At 44.1% G+C, this 19,888-nt stretch overlaps 1 protein-coding gene across 2 annotated transcripts in view; it reads left to right on the plus strand.

Annotated features, from left to right (window-relative positions):
• The first annotated feature begins 17,472 nt into the window (after positions 1–17,472).
• Positions 17,473–19,888, plus strand: part of LSAMP (limbic system associated membrane protein) — a 771,811-nt gene continuing 769,395 nt past the window's right edge. For both annotated transcript variants that reach the window (XM_075542484.1, XM_075542486.1), the window contains exon 1: positions 17,473–18,091. In XM_075542484.1, coding sequence (XP_075398599.1) covers positions 17,937–18,091 — 155 coding nt within the window. In that variant the 5' untranslated portion in view covers positions 17,473–17,936. The remainder of the gene's footprint in view (positions 18,092–19,888) is intronic.

Consider the following 19,888-nt stretch of genomic DNA (forward strand, 5'->3'; position numbering starts at 1 on the left):
GGGATGTTTTCTTGATGCGCACTTAACCTTTGTATAAAAGTCTCTCTTATACACGAGTTTCCATGGATTTGTTTCTCTTATATACCCAGACTGACTCAAGTTCCTTGACAACTTCAATCTTCTATTTATCATGTTGTTACCTATTGCTCCAGTGGTGAGGGTTTGGGTCTTGTTTACACTGAGTTGTGATCCAGACTGAAAGCTGCAGTCCTGATCCTCAGCACTAAGTGCTTCCAGGCCTCCTCGCGTTCCGCCAGCCAGATTGTGCCATCTCCACATCGAAGGTTGTTAGGAAACCTTCCTCCCATCTTGATGCCGACTTCTTCATATAATCCAGTTTCTCTGATTAGTTGCTCCAATTGGTTTGAGATAGGTTATCATGCGTATATTTTAACACATTCTAACCCTTCCTTACCTAAAGAAGCATCAATCTTTTCTCCCCCAGGCACTATTTCTGGCTTTGGTGTTGGCTCTTTAGAAACTCTAGTAGCTTCTCCCTGTCACTAACCCTCTCGAACTTTCCTCCACACTCTTTCCTCACCTGTCTCATCTTACACATTTTTATGTAGCCACCTCTAAGTCTCATCTTCTCCGATGTATTCTCTGTTAGGACACAACTCAGACACCATCTCTGTCAAAAAGCATTCCCTCCATTCTGCTCTATGTAGTCTCCTTCAGGTGAACACAAGGCCATGTCGCTATGTGCCCAATGACCACTGTCCTGCCATACCTATTTGTTGATTTACCTATACTGCCCAGCCCTTAAGGACAGATATCTTGTCCTGATTTCTTTGTGAACTTGATGTCTGCTACCTTAGAAAATTGAAGAGATCTCTGCATGTCTGAATTTCTGGAAATATCTGCATTTTGGGACATGTCGGGTTCTTATCTAAAATTGCAGACTTAAATGTATGTTTTTTTTCAAATCATTCACTTAATTGTATGTTCATTCTTTCCCTAACGAAGTTGCAAGTGTCATATTTCAGAGGATCCTGATTAAATAGACCAATATGTGTAGTTCCCACAGATAGTCCGGAGTATCCATACACAGTAGGTAATCCACAAACCCTTGTTACTTCATTAGCCAAGTACTATTGCTAACGTCACAAATACAAATTAATGGAACCCAAACGGGTAAGAGTAGGAGAGAGTTGCAAAGCGTTATTGGACTTGTCACAGACACAACCCCTTATGGCAAGGAAGTCATTTTCATGCCAAGAAAAACAGCCATCCTATGTAGTAGATGCATCAAAATAGGTACCAGTATTAAAATGCCTCACAAAGAGTAATCCATAAGATTTCTATATCAAGGTATAATTCATCAAATTACAAATTTATCTTCACATCCTTATGTCTTTTTTTTTTCATTGCTAGTGCCGGCTCACACTCAGGACGGATACGTTCCAAATGTCCTCCATTGTATAGCCTTTACTCTATCCTCCATCCTCCTAAAGCATTCTGGCCCTTATAGCCACACAAGAAGCTTCCTAGATCAAAGCTCTGCCTACAACCTAATTCTGTTGAAACAGAGACTATCCTTCATACCAGCTCGTTCCCATTGCTTCCAAACATCACAAAAGCTTCTAAAGTCAATTACTGACTCAAGTCTCTCCTAAGATCAATACTCTATAATGCTTTCTTGCCACAGAAAAAAATCAGAACATCATAGAAGAAAGAAGACTCTTATTTTGCTACTAAGAAAAATGAAATGGAAAAAAAAGCTGTGAGGAAAAATTTTCACTGATAAAGTGTTGTTAGATATGAATTTTGGGAATACTGATAGACTGTATTGAAATGTATCTATATTTCTGTATATCTATAAAATTTCACTACTATATTTAATTGTTTTTTTTCCTCCCTTAAGAATACTTTTATTATTCACCCAATACTTCTTATTATTATATGAACATTTATTTGGGGACCTGATGTATTGAGCTGATAGTATAAGTGAAGTTCTCATCTCCCTGGGTGGAATTCAATAATTCAGATCATGGAGGTTGTTTTATTTTTTCTTTAAAGGTCAGAGCGCTTAGTTTCACCATGGTTAGACAAAAGGCCTTTGTCTCTTGCCAGGAAGAACCAAAAGTTCCAGAGGATTCCCCTATGAAGAGATTTATTAAGGTTAGCAAACTCAGTTGGGCTATCCTTCGCATCCCTTCAGAGTTGAGAACCTACCAGTGATTCACACACAAATAGAAATTATTTTAATCAGCTTTTCCTTTCTGAGTAAAAAGAAGGAATGGGAATATCCGTGGAAAACAGGGATAACCGTCGAGAGTAGACTCTCAGGTGAGTAGGCAGAGGGCTGTAGTAGACTGTCCACAGAAGGTGTACTACTCACTGCTAACAAATCAATTCTGATCTTCACTGACCCCATAGGACAGAGAAGAACTGTCCCTGTGGGTTTCCAATGGGTGTCCAAAGCATATTTCTCCCACAGAGCCACTTCTGGCTTTAAACTGCTGACCTTGGGGTCAAGAGTACAAAAAGTAACCCACAATGGCGCCAAGACTGCAGAGAAAGAGTGCACTAGGCAGTGGAAGGGCAGGGTAGAAGCATAGGGTAGGGTAGGGTACTGCGCCTTGGGCTAGACCAATTAGTACTCAACTCAAGCAGATCATTGGATAATCAGACTTTCTAAGTGCATGACTGCCTTAGGGGCAGTTCCACCCTGTCCCACAGGTCCAGGCCAGTGTTTTTGTGTCTTTGTTTTGCCTTATCTCCTTAACTAATGTATGTTTTTTCTGTCCTTCCCCTCTCCCTCTACTGTATTTCTTACTTGGCTATTCGTACATTACATTCAGCATAGCTAAGAGTTGCGCTGATATAAAGGAGATCCAGCCTCTGAGAAGCGGGTGTTCTGTTTCACAACCCCCTGCCTGTGGAAAGGCCTCCGCACTATTGTGAGGGAGGGACACCCTGCCATTAGGCCGCAGGAAATGCGGTGCCCTAGAAAGAGCGCTGGCTGGAGAGCCAGCCTCTCCTGGTCCCCCTCAGTGCTCCTAAGAGCCTGAGACAACTTGGTTTCCTTCTTTCCGCTGTAAAGAGGGTAGGTCGAGAAATAGTATTTTCTGGATTGTTTCCAGCTAAAGTAGTGTTTAATTCTAATTGCTAGCTGTCCTGATTTCTCTCCAATTTTCTGTGTAAGCCTAATGGCTTCCTGGTAGCCCTGTGGCACAGGGGTTATGATCTGGGCTGCTTGCTAACTGCAAGAACAGCAGTTTGAGACCACCGGCCTCTCCATGCAGAAAGAAAGGCTTCCTTCTTTCCTGTAAAGAGTTCCAGTCTCACACAATTATGGGGGGCGGGGCTACCCTGTCCTAGGATGCTATGAATTAGAATCAAATTGATGGCAGTGGGCTTGCTTGTTTGTTTGTATTTTAACAGCTTAGCATCTCAACATTTAAAAAATTAAATCACATTATTTTTTTGGGCCAAATGTAGTATTTGCTCTGTTTACCTCATAGTGTTGTTAAGATAGTTCATGAGGTTGTGTGTGATTATCCTTGTGAACTCCAATGCCCCATAATTGTGCACAACAAATTATTAATGGATATTTCTATTATTATTTATTTGGGTAAAAGAACTATGATGATGCTTCAATGTGCAACCAGCAGAGGGAGACAAATTCAGAATATATATATATATATATATATATATACACACACACACAGAAAACTGAAAACAGAATCTGATTATGTGTTTTGGAGAATCAAAATGAGACCCATGTTATTGGTAAATGTATTACTCGCTCACATGCTACACGTACATAGTAAAGTTACTAAAAGAATAGAGAAAGAAGAAAAATAAAAACACATGGCAAAACATGAAAAGAAAAATTTATTTCTAAGCTCAGTTTATGGCAGCCCTCAGAAACAGCCCTCCAGTGAAGAATATTAAATCTCTGTAACAACTTCTTAAGCATGTCCATCTGGAGGTGGAGGCGATTTGAGTACAAATTTAGGAACCAACCCAGAATTCTAAAAGTAGAATTCCCCCAATCCCTCAGAGAATGGTTCCATCCCTCCCTTTTCTCCCATGTTATCGTTATGGACTTCAAATAAACAAACAAGCGTAGAGGAGTCTTCTGCCCTTCCTATTTCCTCAACTCCCATAAGCAATTAGTTGACTAATTCTATCGGTTCTGAGAAATTCTTGGGAAAGTCCCCCTTTCTATCTTTCTGTGACCCTCACTGTATGGCCTACCTTTAAAACCATCCTGCCTTTGCCATGTCAGAAATTGTGAAAATGGTGTGACAGTGGCATCGTCTGACCTCCTCTAGCTACACAAGGGGAGAGCAGCTGATCTCTGTGAGGTCAAGGTCACACTAACTTCTCCAGTTATTTTATCAATTCAGACACCGATGATCCTGCCAACAGCACTCTGGACTCTGCAGGGTTTGAGAATTCATTTCCATACCCCTATAGAACGCCCAGACAAGACCCCGGATTATGGAGTTTACTAGAGAAGGAACAGGTCACAATTCAGGATTAGAAATTATTCAAGACACAGTTCTCAGATCAGGACAGCTTCTTCTCTGACAGGCCTGCAAGGTCTCTCTTGCACTTAGCTCCAAAGGCCCTCAGCCTAGGCTCTGCCTTGCTTGGGCAAAATATACAAACATCTTTAAGCTCTGCCTGCAAACGCTCCGAGGCACCCCCCTCTACCAGTAAGCCTTGACCCGAAGGGCACTCAGTTCCAGCTCAATACTCAGTCCTGGATCAGCCAACATAGCTCCACCAGGTAGCAGCCCAAGGCCCACTGCCTCTGCAAGTCTCCTTATCAAAGGCACTCCACTCTTGTTCAGTGTATTCTATCGTGCCGTTTTCCTGGCTTTGCTGACTTATACCCACTGCGGTTATTGTTTCTCTGCCACTGTTTTGCACCCTGCCTATCACCATCTCTAGGAGCGTGGGGTGTTTAGCAGTTACACACCGGACTGCAGTTCAAAACCACCAGCTGCTCCAAGGGAGAAAGATGGGGCTTTCTGCTGTTGTACAGTTTACTGTCTCAGAAACTCACAAGGGCCGTTGTGCCCTGTCCTGTAGGGTCCTATAGGGTCACTATGAGTTGCCATCGACTGGATGGCAGGGCGTTTGGTGTTGGTTTATCACCATCACTAGTGTTACAGCTCTCTGTCTCCTGGACATAGAAGGGTCGGCAGTGATCTTGGGTTGAAAGTCACTACCACCTCTTCTAATCGGTGGTCATAAAATTTCCTCTTCTCTGCTCAAGTCTCTCCCCTTTTACGTTTTGCAAAATCAAGGAAAGCCAGGAGTGCAGTAAGGAGGTGAAGAGGCTGATTGAAGTCACAATCTTGTAAGGTGGTGGCTCCAGATGGAGGAGAAGAAGTCAAAAGGCATTGGTACAAAGTCACAGAACTCTCTAGGAAGCAAAATATCAAAACGTGAAGCTATTGTTTTTCAACATATCTTCCCTCTAGAGCTATATGCTTCTGAAGGCGGTTTCCGTTTCTGTAACCTTCCCCCCAAAAAAATGCTGCTTTTGGTTTATCCCAAGTCAAAGAGGCAATTTTTGCTTCTTCAAAGGACTCAAATTATGGTCCTTTGACGCATTCATGGAGTTTAGGAACAAAAACCATCTGAATGGGTAAAATCAGGGTTGTGGAAAGGATGGGGTAAGGTTTCCTAATGAAATTCTCATAAATAGCCGTCTCTATCTACTCTTTAAGAATGTTGTGATGTAAACAAAAAATACCTCCATGCAACTTCTCTGGCCTTTATCTCACCAGTACAGATTTCCATTTTCTTAAAATGTCATGATGAGCCTCCAGATCAGTCCTGTGTCTTTGTGGAAATCTATCGAGTATACTCTTCTGAAATCCCCACCCCTGGCCCCCTCCTCAAATTTTACATAATGCTTTCCGCCTTGGATTTAACCAGTCCAGCAGATTCCCTGAGAAGCCACTGTTTGATCGCACCTTTCTTGGAAGGCACACTAAGGAGCCTCAGACACGCGTATTGCTCAGAGAGGCTGCCAGAGACACATGTGTACGCATGCTCTGTTTGGAATAAACCCATCTGGTTGAACCGGAACCTTCCGCCTGCATTGGCTACCATTGAGTCAATTCCCAATCAGAGCAGCACTAAGGACAGATGAGAAAGGCCCATGTCGGTTTCCAAGGTTGTGAGTCTGTTCAAGGGCAGCAAGCCCATCTTTTGTGCTGAGGAGCCCCTGCTAAATTGACACTCAGTGACCTTGAAGTGAACACGGTGACTCATCACACCAACCTAGCAGCAATTCTTTTTGGCTTACCCTTTCGGATTTGCATCCCACCCTAATCCTTTCTCATTAACATAATGGCCAATTCATTCCAAAGCGGGGTCAACACCATAGAGGAAGAAGCCAGGGTTACAGCACATTACCACACAAAAGGACAAAGGCCAGGAGGTTACCTCACTGCAGAAACTTTAGACCTGGTCTTTGCTGACTTAGGTTTTCCTTCCCGTACTGTCCACTTCATTGATCGCTATCTTCTTAAAGCATAGGTTTGAGTGCATCATTTGTTTGCTAAATCCTTCTATGGCTCCCTATTACATCAGCATAATGGCTAAGCTGTTCACCTGCCTGCCCAAACCCTTGGTGATGGCTGCTGACTAAAACAGGGTCATTGGTCCATTTTCATTGCTGTACCCATTTTACCTACACAGATACCTTCAATTTGCCCTCCCCACCTTCACAAACCCTCAAGGAAGGAACTTCGTCGTCATCATTAACCAGTCATATTGGTGAAGTGAACTGCAACTTGATCTGCTAACTGCAAGTTCAGCAGTTTGAAACCACCAGGTGTTCTGAGAAAGATGAGGCTTTCAGTTCTGAAGTTTTACAGCTTTCAAACCCACAGTTCTACTCTGCCCTATAGGGTCACCATAAGAGGGAATCAACTTAATGACAGTGAATTTGGTTTGGGGTTTTGTATATTACACTGTTTCCTTTTCCCATCATTTCCTATGACAATGTCTTCATTCATCAACAATTTTGTTCGTCTTCTAACTAGGTTTTATACTCTGTCTTCCTCCTCCCTTTCAATTTCCCATTGCCAGGATAATCTCTTTAAGATGTCCATATCTCACTTCTACTCCTCCAGGATATCTGTTCTACTTGGACCATTGACAGTGCAAATGATTAATGTGTTGGTCGGCTTACTAAAAATTTGGAGTTTCAAGTTGATACAGATGTGCCTCAGAAGAAAATTTGGGCAATATAATTAAAGTCAACCACAGAAACACTATGTATGGAGCATTGCTCTACATATCCTGGGACAACGTTTGTCAGAATCCATTCCATTGAGGTTCCTCCCCACCCCCTCCATCCCACCTCTGCTTTCTCTACTACTTCTGGTCAGGGAAATCTTCCTGCCATTCCCTATCTACTCTCAGAACTGTTCTTATGGGGATATTGTTGCATAAATTGCTTTCCGTCCATCGTTGTTCAAAAATGAGCTAACCCATAGTGGTTAAGTTCATTCAAAATCAGTGGCAGGGCTGGAAGACAGGGTGTAGCTCATGGGTCAAAAACCCATAAGGTTAAGAAAAAAGATCACAGGGAAGAAAACAAGAGCTAAATTATAGTTTACAACATGAAAACTGAAGCTCTCTATTAACAATCCCATTCTAACCTGCATTTTCAACTTCTTCCTTCACTGAATCATCTACTAGAGGAAAAAAGAACACCACACGCACATACAACAAAAACATAGGGTTTATAAAAACAAAACCAAAAAAGAAAACAGGGTTTTCAAAGCTATAGCCTTTCCCAAAGCATGCCCACGATGCCTTTCCTCCATGAACTGACTGGTGGATTTGAAATGAGCACCTTCTGGTGACCAACTGAGACTTCAAGGATGATCTTAAATATTATTATTGTCAAGAACTCTTTTTCAGGTAGTCTTTTATAGACTTCCTTGAATTCCCCTCCCCTGTATCCTTACAATTTTATTCCTTGGCCCATTTTTACTGTGCGTGTTCACCTCCCCCATCTTGCTTGAGAATGCCTTGACCCTTATTATATTGAAGTACTCAATAAAGGAAGAAATGTTGAATGATGTTGGCACCGCGATAGACAGGAGGGCAGGTGGGTAAGGTCCGTCCTAGCATGATACAATCCCCCTGCAGGTGGTGCTTTTAATTGCAGGGCCCTCATTGGATAGCATGATGAAGGAAGAGCACTGGTTTGGTTCATCACTGTTTCCCCAGGGCCTAGCACAATACCTGTCCTCTGTAGGTGTTTCAATCAAAACCATTTTAATGAATTGTGGGATGCAATGCTAAACCACCGATGGGGCAGATTTGGTGAATACACTCATTATTAAAAGCAGAAGGAGCTCAGAGTGTGAATCACAGGCCAGATAGAAGCAAATGATGTTCTTAAACACGCAAACTTCTGGGACCCTTTGTATAAAATAATGACCTCCCACTAGACTTGCCCGGAATCTCAATATTGTCAGTAAACTCTTGGGAAGATATATTAGTGTTATTTACATGAATATAGCCTCGAGATATGTAACTAGGCATTTCATTTAGATTTATCACTATAGGTATTGCCTCCGAAATAAATATAGATATGTAAGAATATATTTAGTAAAGTTTAGCAATTAAATAGCATACGCTCCCTTTGTTATAGACTTCTTCCTCATCATCAGACCAATTTCCTCTGACACTGGCAGGGGCCTTACAAGGAGTGTGTTTGCATGGGAAGTGGGAATTCTACGCCTTGACCCTATCAGAGAAGTGTCCTCCCAAACGACCCCAGGGGCTGTCCACAGTGAGGACTTCTGGAGAGGTGGCATTGCAGAAGCCCTGGTGGTATAGCCCTGGTGGTATAGTGGTGTTGAGTTGTACTGGGATCTTCAAGGTGAGTAGTTCAAAATCACCAAGTGTTCGCTGGGTGAAGGGCAGGGCTTTTTATATCACTAAACAATTGCACTATGAGTCAGCATCACCCCTAAACAGACCCACGATGAGTCAGTATCAACTTTTTACACTCTTAACCAGACCCACTGTGAGTCAGTCTCAACCCCATGACAGTGATTTTGGTTTGGGTTTGGAGTGGCAGTTGGAGGGGCTGTCAAGGCACTGGAACACTGAAATTATTATCACCTGTCATCCAGTGTCATAACTCATCACTATGTCCCCACCTGCCCTCCCCTCATCCTTTATTCGTGACTGGACCCTCTAGCCCCTATCACCATGGTCCACCAGCCTGTGGTGTTAGCTATTGGGTGGGAGGAGGGTTTTCCCTTTGACCAATGGAAAACCAGAGGAGCTGTGTGGGTGGGGCAAGGTACTTGGCGCTGTCTTGCTTGGGGATGAGGTGTCTCAATAGGTTTCCAAGACTAATCTTTATGTGAGTGAGCTGTCATACATTTCTCCTGTGGAGCAGCAGGTAATTAACTATTGGTGGAAAAAGCTGGTATCCAGTAAATGTTGGTCACTGGGAGATTAAATATGGTCCATTAGGGAGAGTCTTATCATGGTGAGCAAGTTCAGGTTAACTCAGTTTTCTCTCCATTCTATTGCTGTCCCCTGGTCCAAGCCAGCTGGCACTGGATAACTGAGCTATCCTTCCACTTCCCCCAGGCCCAGCCCACCCCCCGGTATTGCTGTTCTAAAACCTATTCCCCATATGGTATCCCGATAAATCTTTCTAAAAGATCTGTCTTTGCTAAAAAATCTTTAAGTAGCCATTGAATTCAGGAGGAAAAAACAAAACTAAATTCCTTACCTTAAAACATCTTCATTATGATCCCTAAATTTCCAACTACCCTCACCTCTAACATAGACATATAAAGTACATTCCAATACATTTTCAATGTTGATTCTTGGAGTTTACAAGGCTACCTCTTCAAAGGGGTTTGACTTGACCACTCTTGATGTTCCCCTCACCATACCTCCCGATCATCATTTCTGTATGAGATATTGATCTCCGTGTTATTTCCTCTTTCATATAACAATAACCTTCAGATGCTTGTTCTTCTCCGACGTGCATTTGTGCATCTAGAGGGTATGTTGCACTGCAGTAGGATGATAGTCTTGTCTTGATTCACTGCTGTATGCTTCAAAGCGGATTGAGTAAATGAAGCCACGGTAGCCTGTTGACGTGCCGGAGTAGGCAGCTCCCCCTTTCCTCCACTCTGCCTCGCCTCTCCTCACCCACTTTTCTGCTTCTAGGTACCTAATCATGATGCCCACCACAAATAGAAGGTAGAATTCCTTATTAGCTGGTTATAGTAACATCTTGATGTATGCAACAGCAACATTGTTGCTATTGCCATCTCTCCAGATGTGACAGTTCTCTTCCTGTCCATGAGGGGCAGCAGCTTCAAAAAGAACATCAGGAATGCAGATAGTACATTGCATTCATGTGTATAATGGTAGTGGATAATCTTAGGGCAGGAAGGGCCCAAGAGCTGGTGCGTACCTGTCTGCGAAATAATAAGGCATGTAAAGGAAAGTAAGTGTATCACTAAATGTAAGTGTGTACATGTCTTGGGGTAATCAGGGGCTACAATCCAAGCTCAGTATCTCAGGAATCTCAAAACCCTGACAAACACCGAGACAGATCCAGCATTGCTGCTTATCAAAGCAGAAAGAGAAGAGCGATGGAGACTGAGTTTGAAGGAGAATGAATCACAAAGACTTGCAGTAATAGCAAAACAGGAAAAGAGTAGTTTTAATTGTGCAAGATTTGGATGGAGTGTTTCGATTACGTTGGGTTCCATAGGTAGGATTTAGTCACTACTTGACTGACTTGAAGCTGATGGATCTTGTTAGGCAGTGAGACGCAGGTGAATGAAGCTGCTGTATTTGAAGGAGATAGATTAGGAACCCCCATAAGATAGTACCATGTTTATGAGCATAAATTGGAATACTTTAATATTGTTAAATGATAATGAAATCATTGAAATTGTCAGAGCAGGAAGCCAAAGGATAAATGAGGTAATTAATTTATTGTGTCAACTTGGCCGATAAACACATGTGGGGTTAATTGAAGGGCAGACGGATAAATGGCTCAGTGAACCTCTCCTTTCGAGTTCTTGGGTCTCTTGCTTTCTGATGGTCAGACCAGAGTGTAGCTGCCTTAGCCAGTTCCCTGCTTCAGCTGGCAAGGCTCACTTCCTGCAACTCATCCCCAAGGAGAAGCCACATGGTCCTACCTCGATGCAGCCCTGGGTGCTGGAGCAGCCGTGTGGAGACCCCTGCCAGCAGTGAGATGTTTACACATTCACTGATTCGGCTTTCCTCCTGCAGTGGGCACCATTCCGTCTGTTTTGTGAGATGGAGGAGGACTTTGTGGATTGGTGTTGGACATATGGCTTAATGTAGGACTTGTGGGCACCGTGGCAGCACTGGGTTGGGATGTTTTCTTGATGCACACTTAACCTTTATATAAAACTCTCTCTTATATATACTTTCTGTGGATTTGTTTCTCTAAAGTACCCAGACTAGCACATTTTGGTATCTTGGATGTGGGGTACTGGAGAAACAAATCATAAGATGGAGAGTAGATGTTTGTTTGACCTCTCCCTCATGGCAGTTTTTCCTTGTTTAGCCAGAGGTCAGATAAAGCTGCACTTTACTCCGTTGTATTCTGAGGAAAATATGGGATGTAGGAAAATAGAAAGTTTGTAAACCCACTTGCTTTCAGCCATTAAAATTTGATCTTTAGGTGAGGTTAGAATGTGCCTGCAAAGAAAGCTTGGAAAGATATGCCCCACCCCTCAGTACTTTGGAGTTCTCAGGAACCAGTAGTCTTTGTCAGAAGCTGGAAAAAAATCGGGAACGATGAAGAAAACTCCCCTCTCTGAGACTGAATGTTAAAGGCAGCCTGTGAGCAAGCTGAAATGCTTGCTAGGTGACCACCAGGATCTACTTGTTGAGTTGAAGTGGGAGAAATGCAGCAATAAAGGACGGGTTGAGTTTGGCCACTGACACCTGTGGACTTGGTTTACAGGAAAAAGAGGAGATGAGAGCGGGTTGACTGGTATAAAGTTCATGACCTACCCCAAGGGGTCTAGGCTTGCTGAGTATTGGTGAGAATCATCGTCTAAAGGCAAGATGACCATTGGGTACCCTGTGGAGGCTGAGTGAGGCAGCCCACATTGTGTTGACCAGAACCCAACCAGATGAAGAGGTTTTTGAGCCTGTGAACTGGTGTATATTGTTGCTGAATTTATGGATGGCCTGTCCAGATTTGACTTTGCTTATGGATGCAGACTTCCCAAGATTCCAACTGGAATGAAGATTCTTCATGACGAAAAATATAATTGTCTTCTCAGAGAACTAGGTTGATGTAAGTGGGAAATATATAAATTGGATGCTTAAAATAGGGGGGATAAAGGCATGGAGTGGTTGGCTTACAAACTTTCATAGATGGGGGAACATATTCACAGGATTATAGGATTGAGGTGTAGGTGTTACTTAATTGCAATTGTGAAGCTAAATAATTATGTACAGATGCCAGATTGCCAAGAGGTGGATTGAGGTAGTTAGTTTATTGTGCCAACCTGGCTGATAAATGCATGTGGGGTTAATTGAAGGGCAGAGGGATAAATGGCTCAGTGAACCTCTCCTTTCGAGTTCTCGGGTCTCTTTCTTTCTGGTGGTCAGAGCAGGGTGCAGCTGCCTTAGCCAGTTCTCTGCTTTAGCTGGCAAGGCTCACTTCCTGCAAGACACCCCTGAGGAAAAGCCACATGGACTTTCCCCGATTCTGCCCTGGGTGCTGGAGCAGCCGTGTGGAGACCCCTGCCAGGGCTGAGATGCTTACCTGTTCACTGATTAGGCTTTCCTCCTGCAGTCAGTGTCATAGTGTGTGCTTTGTGAGATGGAGGAGGACTTTGTGGATTGATGTCAAACGTATGGGTTAATGTTGGACTTGTGGGCTTGGGCAGCACTGAGTTGGGATGTTTTCTTGATTTGTACTTAACCTTTATATAAAACTCTCTCTTATACATGAGTTTCTGCGGATTTGTTTCTCTAAAGTACCCCGACTAATACAATAAGTTAAAGAATTCTGAACTTCCAGTTCATATGGAACTACTAATTCTATTCATGAAGGAAAAGTCTAGGCATGGTGTTATTATGATTGAGACCTCACAAATGGAGAAACAGAGAGGTGCATTAATAATGGACACATTTAGCATAAGATGCAGGCAATGTAGCTGAATTAGCTGCACATCCCAGGCTGCATCTGGCTTTCCTATGAGCCTGTTACCTTACAAGGCTAAACAGAAGAATAAACCGTTCATGCTTCTTGGGGTGTTCAGACATGAGCCAGTTTTTCTTTTTCCTGCAGGCTTAGTCCCTGGAGACTGCCAGAATTTTCAAAAGCCTCTTTGAGAAAGGCAGTTATTTAAAGTAGTAAGTAGTTAAGATCATCTTACCTGGTTGACGACGGCTGTTTGCCATGGCTAACAGCCTCAAAAATAAGCCAAAAAAGAATCCTTTTTTGTTTTGGCGCCTTCTTGCAAGAATATATATAGGAGTTCATAGGAAAAATAACACACATACATTCCATAACTTCTTTGTTTTCTTCTCTGCCTTCTTAATGAAAACAAGCAGAAGAGTTAATATTGGAGTGGGTTTACAGAGTAACTGTTAGTGTGAAATGATATCTAAGAAACACTCACTGGTGGGCATATTAGGGAAAGAATAAGGGGAAGGGAAAATTGGAGGAAGGTATGTGGGAATGATGTGAGGGTTAATTCTGAAAGAACTTATTGTTGAAGTGGAGGGCATGGTGCATCCACCAGTACATGTAGTATTTTATAAATTGTAAGAGAAGCCACATGACTGGTTTTGGCATTCAATCATTTCTTCACTCTTACATTTATCATAGAATGTCCCTCCGGGCCAAGGGTTGGGTTAGGAAATTGTACTTGAAATGCTACCTGAATAGCAGTGATATTCAATAATTGCATAAAAATAATTTAAAACTTATTTTGAAGTTATTCAGAAATCCATGCAGAATGATTGGGTCGTCTTGAGTATTTTTAAAGTTGTCTTTTGTTATTGTGTTTTACTTTCATTATACACAGTCAATTTACTTTGGCAAAAGGCACCAGGAAATGGACTTTATTTAATGAAGGTATTAAAAGGTTTTAATCTCATTGTGTGCTTCGCCCACCCCCTTCCCTATATGAATATGTGCTTATAGTTTCTTCCTCTCAGGTAGGTTAAGCATTTCTATTACTATCTTGATTACAATCCTGATTAACTTAATGCATCCTTTCCTCTGAGTGATTCTTGGGACAAATTCCAGATTTGATTGATTTGCCACAAATAACCTATTCTTATTATGTTGATGTGAATTATTTTGCATCCCAGTGTGTTAAATGTCATACTGTCTTCTAGCATTAGCGGATAAGCCCTACTGGGAGCATGATATTACTGGTAGTATAGAACTATGAATAAATAGCTTCTGTAAATAATAGGCCACCGCTCTACACCACTTCCACCTTGCCCTGGGAAACCCTCTTCCTTTCTTTATGCAAACACCTGGCCACAGACCATGCTCCAATGCAATCGAGAGAATACTCATATATAGTCATACTCTTGATCTGCTTGGCTTTAACCCACAGATTATACTGGATCCTGCTGAGAATTGTAGTTTCCCCCGATACCATTATTGGAAAAAGATCATTCCACTAGTACCCCTGTTTTTTTTTTTGTTTTCTTGTTTTGTTATTATTTTCCACTTCTCTTCCCACTGACTTTGGAAAACCCCACCCACCCACAGAAGGTGCTGTGGCTAGGCCTTTGACTAACTACATCTTCATGCCAGAAAACTCAGAAGAAACCTGGAAGGCATGGTCAAGCCTGCAGACTGAGAGAGAGATGAGGGTGAGGTTTTCACTGCAGTCTTGGCAAAGAGATACAGTAACTTTAAAATCTTTTTTTTTTTTAGCACTTGAAGCTTATTTTCCCTTGGATATGGTGGACCCTAGGCTTACAGGCTTTGTGGTTCACCTAGCCACTTGCCATATCAATTTTATTCTTGTCAACATGGGTTTCAAGTTTTTGAGGTTACAAATGAAAGGTAGAACATCATTGATTGACTAATTAGCGGAGGCCTCTTATAAACCCGTGAATAAGACATCTTGATTTAGCTAAAGCTAATGCACAGTGTAAATAAAATGATTTGTTTTACAATTTTACCACTATTTCATGCTCACCTGTTCGGTTTCTCGAGCGATTTACCTCGGTTCTTGCTTCCCAACGCTGAAACAATTCAGGCGGCAGAAGCACTTTTGTAATCCAAATGCCTTTTACGAGGGAAAGGGAAGTTTCAGGTATTACCATCTCAAACAGTACACGCTATTTCTGGAAAGCATGCAAAGCCACACGGGAACCACGAGAGTTCGCGATGGAACGCGAAAAAACTCGTACAGAGAACTAAGCAGGAACTCCCCAGAGGCCAAGAGGGACCAGGAGCCCTGCCTGGACCTACCTCCTGCACTACAGGAGGGGGCACTGTGAGGGTACTAGCCCACCTTATTTGTTGAGTTCAGGTGCACCTGTGCCTAGGTTCTGGCCAGGTTTAGCTTTTCACCTGCGCCTAGGTGGCTTTCATCTGCGCATGCTCAGTTTAAATATTCTCATAGGTGTCTTCCCGTTGACTGATTTCCCTGCAGCCCCCTTTATTGTGGCGCTAGGCAGGTATTTGGGGAGACACCCACCCACCCACCCTTGCATATCCCTATTCTGGTTATTGTCATAAGTATTTTAAATCCTATCTTTCAAAATCGTTTTTCTTTCTTTCTTTTTTTAATAAAAGGTGTGTCTTATCTCATACAATCTGTAAGAGTTTATCTATTATAAAACTGACCGCAGCAGAGATCCCACAGGTACAAAGCACATGCCAATTTAATAAGTACTTTCCTGGGAACCCTGGTGGCGTAGTGGTTACAAGTTGGGCTGCGATTTGTGAGTTCCAAACCACCAGCTGCTCTGTAGGAAAAAGACAGGGCTTTCAATTCCTGTAAGCAGTCAGAGGCTCAGAAATTCAAAAGACTCCTCTTGGTGGTGAGATTGGTTTTTTGAGTAGAACTTGTACTCTCTAGGTTTTCATAAAGAATTAGTAAACATTTTTTGGGGGGGAATGTTCTATGTTAACCATTTGTGTAAACAAAAGGATGTCGATAATATATATGTGCATATATATTTGAGTCTGTGGAATATTGGGGGGAAGAATATAAAAGAAATTGGAAATATTTTTTGTCTCTAAGTGATTGGAGTGTTTTTTTCCCCCAGGACTAGAATTAAAATGTTAATTACGGTTCAGTCTGTAACACTCTACTGTATCTGTACCATGTGATTGTTTCAGAGAATATGGATACATAGTTCTGCTTTGGAAAGTGATACAAAAAAATCCCTTGGGTGGCCCAATACCCCTTTCTCCTCCCAGAATTAGTAGCGAGGAACTGTCTGCTGGTTCTGCCTCTCACAGGTCTGACAGTGTCAGATCCTCATGACCCTCCTCATTTACTTAGTTCAAGGTGAAGAGACAAATGATAGCCGCCTTGACAGCCACTACCTCCAGGCCCCCCTATGAAGGACAAGCTTTCTGATAGACCAATTGCCTTCCTTGCATGGGAACATTTTGAGGAGCAAGCGCCAGTAGAAAGGTGGGTCGTAGCAGTAGTGTTCTTTAAACAACCTTCATTAATACCATCCCTCACTTGTGGCCTTGAGCGAGATGGATTTAGGGATCAGCTGGTGAGGCTGGCACTCGGAAAGACAAGCCAGGCATTCACATTCCAGACCCCTCCTTAGCAGTATTGTCTCCAAATCCATCCTTCACTGGGGGTTCCCCAAGGGAGGGGGGTGAAGGAAGGCGAGAAAATAAACATGTTAATGCCGTTGAAGAAAGTACAAAGGCGAGGAAAGAAAGAACAAGATGTGAGCCTTAAGAGCCAGTTGCCAAGAATGTTTCGTTTAGAAATCAACTTTGGCTTAATTTTGCACTTCGCTGCCAAGTTCCTTCTGCTTTATATTCCTCATCCCATCTCTCAGCGCCCCAACCCCTTCCCTAGCCTTCAATGTTCCTCTGCCTCCACACGCCAAGGTTTCCGTCCTCTCCTCCCTTTCCCTTTTCCCACCCCCCTTTCCTGCCTCGTTCCCTCTTGCCTCTCCCTGCCTCTACTCTTTCTCCGGTCCTTCTGTAGCAGGCGTCTGTCCCTCTCTGTCTCCTTGCTCTCGGAACAGTACCTCTAAGCTCCATTCCCTCTTAAGGAAATCAGCCAGGCCTCTGATGGAGCGGTTGTCCTGACAACCCCCAGGCGCATCAGCCTTTCATTGAGGCTGGCTGCTGCTGAAGGGGGCAGTTGTGCAAAGCCAGGGGCCACTCGCAGGGGAGGGCGGAGGGGGATGACGCGGAGGGGCTGTTGAAAAACAGTTGGGGGGAGGGAGGGGATGAGCCGAGAGAGGGAGGGACTGGAGAGAAACAGGAAAGGGAGGAGGGGGGGAGAGAGACTCCGGGAGGCTGCTGCTGCTGCCGGGTGGCTGCTGCTTTACTCTCACTGGAAGGCTCAGGGCCGGCTCCCGTGCCTGGGAAAGTGGGTTACCGCGCTCGGGAGCTCAGCCCAGACTCAGAGCATCCCCTTCCTGGCGAAGGCGCAGCCCGGCCACCGAGCGAGCGGAGAGGAACCTCTTTCCTTCAGCGGCCCCGTCGCCTTTCCTCCAGGGGTGCCTGGCCATTCGAACGTCGTGCTCCTTGGACTTTCTTGCCGAGGAGGGCTCCGTGAAGTGTTCGGAGGGAAGGAGCCCGGGCAGCGGCCAGAGAGAGGCCGAGTGGGAAGGTGCCCCGATCGGCTGCGCCCGCTGCGCCCGGCCGAGGAGCGGTGCCCGCGGTGGTCCAGCGCCCGACCCCGGCCCGCAGCCCCCCCGGAGCGCCCCGCCGGCCCCGCGCCGCCACCATGGTGGGCAGAGGCCAGCCGGATCGGAAACAGTTGCCGCTGGTCCTACTGAGATTGCTCTGCCTTCTTCCCACAGGACTGCCGGTGCGCAGCGTGGATTTTAACCGCGGCACGGACAACATCACCGTGAGGCAGGGGGACACGGCCATCCTCAGGTAGGGCTGCCCGGCAACTTTTCTTCGGCTGCGCGCCTGTGTGTGTGTGATCTTCTGGAATCGCAGGCTCCATGGTGTGTGTGTGTGTGTGTGTGTGTGTGTGTGTGTGTGTGTGATCTTCTGGAATTGCAGGCTCCATGGTGTGCGTGTGAACTTGGCCAGCCAAGTTCAAAGGAATATGGGGGGCTGTCCAGGATTGGCGTGGTGGTGAATGCTGGTGAAGCCCAACTTCATCGAAGGGAGTATGGGCACTGGGGTTGGCGGGGGAGGGGGGGGGTGTTACCTGGCTTTTGTAACTGCTACCTGGCCCTCCGGAGTGTTGTCGGTGCCCCCTAAATTGGAAAGAAGAGTTGTTGGATGATTTTGCTTTCAGAGACGGGTACACTGTACGGCGTTCACTCTGCTCCTCTTCGGGTACAAGTTGTGTGTGTGTGCGAGCATGTGTGTGTGCATGTGTGTGCGCGCGCGCTCGCGCGTGCATCCAGGCTCTGGCTCTGTCTTGGCATAAGTTCAGACCGACCACTGTCACTGGAGATCTTGTAATTGACATGGAGGGTAATCAAACAATCAATCTTAGAACTCGCCTGGTAACTGAGCCTTTACTGGAATGTGCATGGAAATCAACATAAGAATGAAGTAGAGGGAGAGAAAACAACAACAAAATCCACAACAGGAACTTGCTAAATTGCTGGTACTTAAGAAATGTTAAAGCACCCAGGTTGGGAAAGAATTAACCTGGCATAAAATGGATATTTCTGATTGATTATTGACCTGGAAGTCTTATCTCTGTGTAGCTGTACCACACTCTGAAATAGAATTTGGGATTGAAATTTGGGAAGCAAGTGCCCTGAGTCCTTGGGAGTTTGACCCCTATAAGGGACATCGAGCTAGGGAGACTCCAGTGGAACTGAGTCATAATTCTATTTCTAAAAATGTCCAGTGTTTCTCGGTCTCTCTTCTCCCGCTCCACACACTACAAATACCCCTTGTCTTGTTTTCTAGTTTTTCTTGAATTTCTGTCATATGCTGGGAGTGTAAGGGGCATGGGGAGAAAGGGGGGGGGGAGCATAAAAACACTGTCCTTGGGGTTTCTTTAAAATCTCATTTCAACCGTAGAAAATGGCTGGGTGTCCGTGGGTCTCTCTGGCTAATATTGCTTGTTGTGGCAATAAAGAACGGTATACTATAGAAAATAAACCTCTCCTCTATGTTCAAGGAGCTGATAATGCATAAACCCTAGGGCATCAGGGAGCAGTTTCGAAGCAGAGCTGCCGACAGCAGCAAAGTTTTCTTTCTATTTCTCAGAAATAAATTTGGTTGGCTGTCACAGAGTGTCCTGCTTTGGGATCTCTAGCCTTGTTAAGGAGAAATGTGTGTGTGTGTGTGTGTGTGTGTGTGTACTGTGTGCACCTGTGTGTGGGTGCATGTTGCTCCAAATGGTAATAGACATAGGAAAATGTTGATGTGCTAGAGCTCCTTCCTGCATTTCCTGAGTGTTGGATGATCAGGAGTCCCAAAGACCCTGCCATCCAAAGGTTTTCTATTCCAGCTCTCTAGCCTTGTCAACTTGCTTGCCTGATTTATCCACAAGGAGTAATAAGATTTATAGAGTAATTTATCTGTTTGCAAAGGGATTTGGACATAACGTGGGAAGTGTTTTGCAAACACCCGGATGCCATCTCAATTGCTAGCACACATGTCCTCTACAGTCCTTAACCCTTTGCTGCTGAAGCGCTCCGTGTAAATCTCTGCTATCCAATAAACATTTTAAACTCAATTATAAGCTCAAATATAGGA

The sequence above is a fragment of the Tenrec ecaudatus genome, chromosome 2, assembly GCF_050624435.1.
Source record: "Tenrec ecaudatus isolate mTenEca1 chromosome 2, mTenEca1.hap1, whole genome shotgun sequence".
Lineage (NCBI taxonomy): Eukaryota > Metazoa > Chordata > Mammalia > Afrosoricida > Tenrecidae > Tenrec > Tenrec ecaudatus.